The sequence below is a fragment of the Octopus bimaculoides genome, chromosome 17, assembly GCF_001194135.2.
Source record: "Octopus bimaculoides isolate UCB-OBI-ISO-001 chromosome 17, ASM119413v2, whole genome shotgun sequence".
Classification (NCBI taxonomy): Eukaryota; Metazoa; Mollusca; class Cephalopoda; order Octopoda; family Octopodidae; genus Octopus; species Octopus bimaculoides.
In genome coordinates, this window is record NC_068997.1 from 41,815,016 (window position 1) to 41,819,992 (window position 4,977).

Below are 4,977 nucleotides of genomic sequence, written 5' to 3' on the forward strand. Positions count from 1 at the left end.
ATAAACAATATATGAGTATATGCATATATATGTACATGTATGTACATACCTTCATCTACATACACACACACACACACACACATATAGCTTCCTTGCTCATAGACTATTTATTTAAATGCAACAAGTTTTTAATAAGGCTTCTGCATAAACTTGTAATAATCTTTGAAAGCAATATGGGAGGTAACTCTACTGAAATAAAACCCACTTCCTTTTATATATCAAATCAAAAATTCCTTTGCAAATGGCATCAACTGAAATGACAAAAAAAAATTTTTTTTGTTCTTTCCAGGTATCTTGGTGAAGTTATAAACGATAAGAATGAACGATGGGAAATACAACTGAAAGGGGCTGGCCTTACACCATTCTCTCGTGGTGCCGATGGCAGGAAAGTACTACGCAGTAGTATACGAGAATTTTTATGTAGTGAGGTAAAATTGTTTTTGAATTAACACCTTGATATAAATAATAAAAAAAAAAAACTAACATAGTTGATTAATTACTAAACTTCACGAAATTATAGCATTAATAAGAAGCCTCAAAGGGTGGCTATAGCAGCCAACTCTCCCTCCTGTCGTAGTCTGAAAGTAAATGTTCTGTTTGTATTAATGGTATTCTAATTGTTTAATCAACTGAACTACCTACTAACTGAATTATATTGCAAGTGGTTGAATATTCCACAGACATTTATACCTGTAAGTTAACTGTCAAGCAGAATCAGCCACAGTATGTGTCAAGAGTGGCTGACTGAATTACAGATACAATCCATCTAATAGGCTTCCACACAGTTTCCATCTATTCAGTTTCACTCACAAGTTTTAAGTCAACCTGAGGTTGTGGTAAAAGATATTTGTCCAAGATACTCCATGGTGGGATCGAACCTCCGATGTAATGATTGCCATTACATTCAGCTACCTTTGCATCCATAAATTACATTATTCCTTCTTTAAAAAAGAACAATGAAGTTACAAAGTTGACCCCAACGGAATTTGAACTCGAAACGCAAAGACAGACGAAATACCAATAAGCATTTTGCCAGCTTGCTGTCCTTATTGGCTTAATAATAATAATAATAAACGCTTCAGATTTTGGCACAAGGCCAGCATTTGGAGAGGAGGCAGTTGATTACATCAACCCCACTATTTGAATTATGCTTTATTTTATCGACCCCAAAAGTATAAAAGGTAAAGCTGATCTCACTAGGATTTGAACTCAGAATATAAAGAACCAGAAGAAATGCTACTAAGCATTTTGTCCAACTCGTTAATGATTCTACCAACTTGCTCCCTTTTTTTTTCTTTTTTTTTTAACTTTACTTTTTGACTTTACCCACTAAGAGACCTTCAGAAACCCTCATAAGCTTATACTGTATTAGTCTGATGCTCTACCAACTGTGCTGTATGAGCAGCTCAAAAATAATAATGTGTACACAGCCTAGAATTTGTAGGGAGAGGGATCATTGATCACATCAACCCCAGTACTTGACTGGTACTTAACACTTTAGCATTTAAACCAGCCATACCTGGCCCAAATATTCTACCTTTTTTATGCTCAAACTGACTGGATCTGGCCTCTCATACCTTACGCTACAGTATCTACATCATCAAAATTTTGAGGCTATCAGATAATGTATAATTAATTGAAAACAATGTTAATAAATTAGCATTATATTTGATAGAATGATCTAAAAGCTAAAGGTTTAATTTATTGGCCCTAAAAGGATGAAAGGCAAAGTCAACCTTGGTGGGATTTGAACTCAGAATATAAAGACAGACGAAACGCCACTAAGCATTTTTCCCAGTGTGCTAACAATGCTGCCTTTGGTTTCAAATTTTGGTTACGGCCAGCAAGTTGGTCGTAGGTGGGGGGTAAGAGTCAGTTACATCAACCCCAGCACTCAACTAGTACTTATTTTATCAACCCCAAAAAGATGAAGGGTAAAGTTGACCGTGGCAGTACTTCAGCTCAGACAAAATGCCACCTAAGCATTTTGCCCGGCATGATGGTTTTCTGCCAGCTCATCACCTTAAACCTTTAGCATTCAGATTATCCTGTCAAATGTAATGTGTATTTATTCGCATTGTTTTGAATTAATCATACACTATCTCATAGCTTCAAGATCTTGAGGATATGATAATTTATATTCAAAATAACATTGTAGGATAGGTGTGAAATGCCAGATGTAGTAAGTTTGAATATCATCATCATCATCATCATTTAACGTCCGCTTTCCATGGGTTGGACAATTTGACTGAGGACTGGTAAACCAGGTGGCTACACCAGGCTCCAATCTGATTTGGCAGAGTCAGATTGGAAAACCAAGTAAAATATTTGGGCCAGATATTGCCAGTTTAAATGCCAAAGGGTTAATAATAATAATAATAATAATAATAATAATAATAATCCTTTCTACTAAATGCACAAGGCCTGATATTTTTTGGGGGGGAGACTAGTCAATTACATCGACCCCAGTGTTTCACTGGTACTTAAGTTATTGACCCCTAGAGGATGAAAGGCAAAGTCAACCTTTGCAAGAAGAAGAAGAAAAGCCAAAAATAAAAAAGTTATGTTTCCTAATTTCATGCTATTTTTACTTCAAAACGCAAGTTTATACTGGTTCACGTTATTTTTCAGGCTTTTTATTACTTGGGTATTCCAACCACAAGAGCTGGAACATGTATAACATCAGACTCTACAGTTGTAAGAGATATTTTCTACTCGGGCAACCCTCGCCAAGAAAAATGTACGATTGTCCTCCGTATTGCTCCTACATTTCTCCGGTTTGTATTTAACTGCTTTAATATAAAATGGAGTGAACGTTAGTTTCTCATTATTTTCATGGATTTCACAAGCACCATAGAGATCAACCAGAATGTGTAACTCATCTTTTTTCCCTATTTGCTTATTTTATGTTGTAGTGAGGGTAAAAGGAAGTATCACCATTGCCGATATTCATTGGTGAAATATATCATGTTTGCCTTTTACTTGTTTCAATCACTACACTGCCAGCTGCTGGGGCACCACTTTCAAGGGTTTAGTCAAAGAAATTGACCCCCAGTACTTTATTTCTAAGCCTGGTAATTATTGTGCCTGTCTCTTTTACGAAACCACTCAATTACTCGGATGCAAACAAACCCAACACAAAGACAAAAATTCACACACACACATACATATGTATGTATATATTCTTTTATTCTTTTACTTGTTTCAATCATTTGACTGTGGCCATGCTGGAACACTGCCTTAAAGGGTTTTAGTCAAAGAAATCGATCCCAGGACTTATTCTTTGTAAGCCTAGTACTTATTCTATCAGTCTCTTTTGCTGAACCACTAAGTTACAGGAACTCAAACACACCAATATCAGTTGTCCAGCAATGTCAGGGAAACAAACACAGATGCAAAGACACACACACATAGATATATACATATATGTGACGGGCTTCATTCAGTTTCCATCTAGTTTTGGTTTGGCTCTAAAATCCCTAAAAATAGACCTAGAGAGCTGAAATTTTCAAGTTGTAGCTTAGACATAGAGCTTTCCAAAAAGATATAGCATGCCAAGATCGTATGATGATCAAGATATACAGTGATTAATTTTCAGTCAACATACACTTTATATACTGTACAAAATGTATTAAACGAATCAAAAAGCATTCAAGTAGTTAATAAAAAGAAATTAAACGCTATGACATAAGCCGATGTGAAACTAATTAATCTTTAGATAAAGCTTTAAAATATTGGACATATCCCAAATATTTAATGAAATATCAGCAAATATCCTCATTGTACAAATTCATTTCATCAGCTCTTCAAATCATCAGCAACTGTTTGTCGTCTAACATAAGCCTAACTGAGGTATCACAATTAAATCAGTGTTAATATAATTAAATATATCATAATTAAATTAGTGTTAATAGGGTTGATATATAAGACAACACATTATGCCCAAATGGAATGAAATATGTCAATTGTCTTGTCTATCATTGGAGGTATATTCTGTTGACTAAAGGCAGTGATAATACTGTAGTGACACCTATAGCAGACGACTGTTATATGTTCAATGTCCGGAGTTTTATCCACGCATGCGCAGGGACTAGTTCCGGAAGGAATACAGGAAGAGTCTCATGCGCATGCGTAGAGTTCGACACCCAGCTTTGGCGCCTTTTCTCACTCTCATCGTTCGCTGATCTCCGTCGAGCCTAGACGTCCCACAGAGCTCTCTCCAACATTCCAGCACTAGAGCTACACAAATAACCACGAACTTCATTGACGGCGTCTCAGTAACCAAAGGCGACGAGCTACCGAATTCCCTCCAAGCGTGAGCCGAATTCCACTGTAAATAAATATTGTTGTGTTGTTCAGAATCTGCGTTCCGTTGTTTCTTCAAGAAATTTAATGTACGGAAGCGGAGTACACCTAATGGTGTATAACCACTTTCCTACAATACCTTTCAAAGTGCCCAGTTGGGATGAACAATGAACTTTACATATGTTTGTGTATCACTCAGCACCAAGTTTAGGAGAATCTGCAAAGGTTATGGACACTGCCCTTCTGTTTCTAACTTATAAAATCAAAACATGAGCTATAGTGCAAAATAGTTTAATAGTTCAGTGCCCAGTTAGGCCTTTTTGAGTGTTTGATGTGGTGCATTGATATCTTATGTTATTTAAGATTCATCACATATTTACTAATAAACAACTATACTTGTGTGTGTGTGTGTGTGTGAGCTATTCTTTAAAGTATCTAAATTGATCCAATTTTTCTTGTCAAGGTTTGGATCATTTGAAATTTTCAAAGCTGAAGATGATTTAACTAAGCGATCTGGACCCAGCACTGGCAACAAGGAGCTATTATTTCAGTTGTTGGATTACTCAGTCAAGTCTTTTTATCCTGAGGTGAGTTCATTGCCCTTCTCCTCTAGCTACACACACACACACACACACACACACACATATATATATATATATATATATATATATA

General features: G+C 36.0%; 1 protein-coding gene across 1 annotated transcript in view; it reads left to right on the forward strand.

Moving 5' to 3' along the window:
* Positions 1-4,977, forward strand: part of LOC106870718 (protein adenylyltransferase SelO, mitochondrial) — a 30,084-nt gene that overhangs the window by 9,123 nt on the left and 15,984 nt on the right. Inside the window, exons 2-4 of the mRNA XM_014916886.2 lie at positions 290-428; positions 2,632-2,777; positions 4,769-4,892. Of these exons, the coding sequence (XP_014772372.1) occupies positions 290-428; positions 2,632-2,777; positions 4,769-4,892 (409 nt within the window). The remainder of the gene's footprint in view (positions 1-289; positions 429-2,631; positions 2,778-4,768; positions 4,893-4,977) is intronic.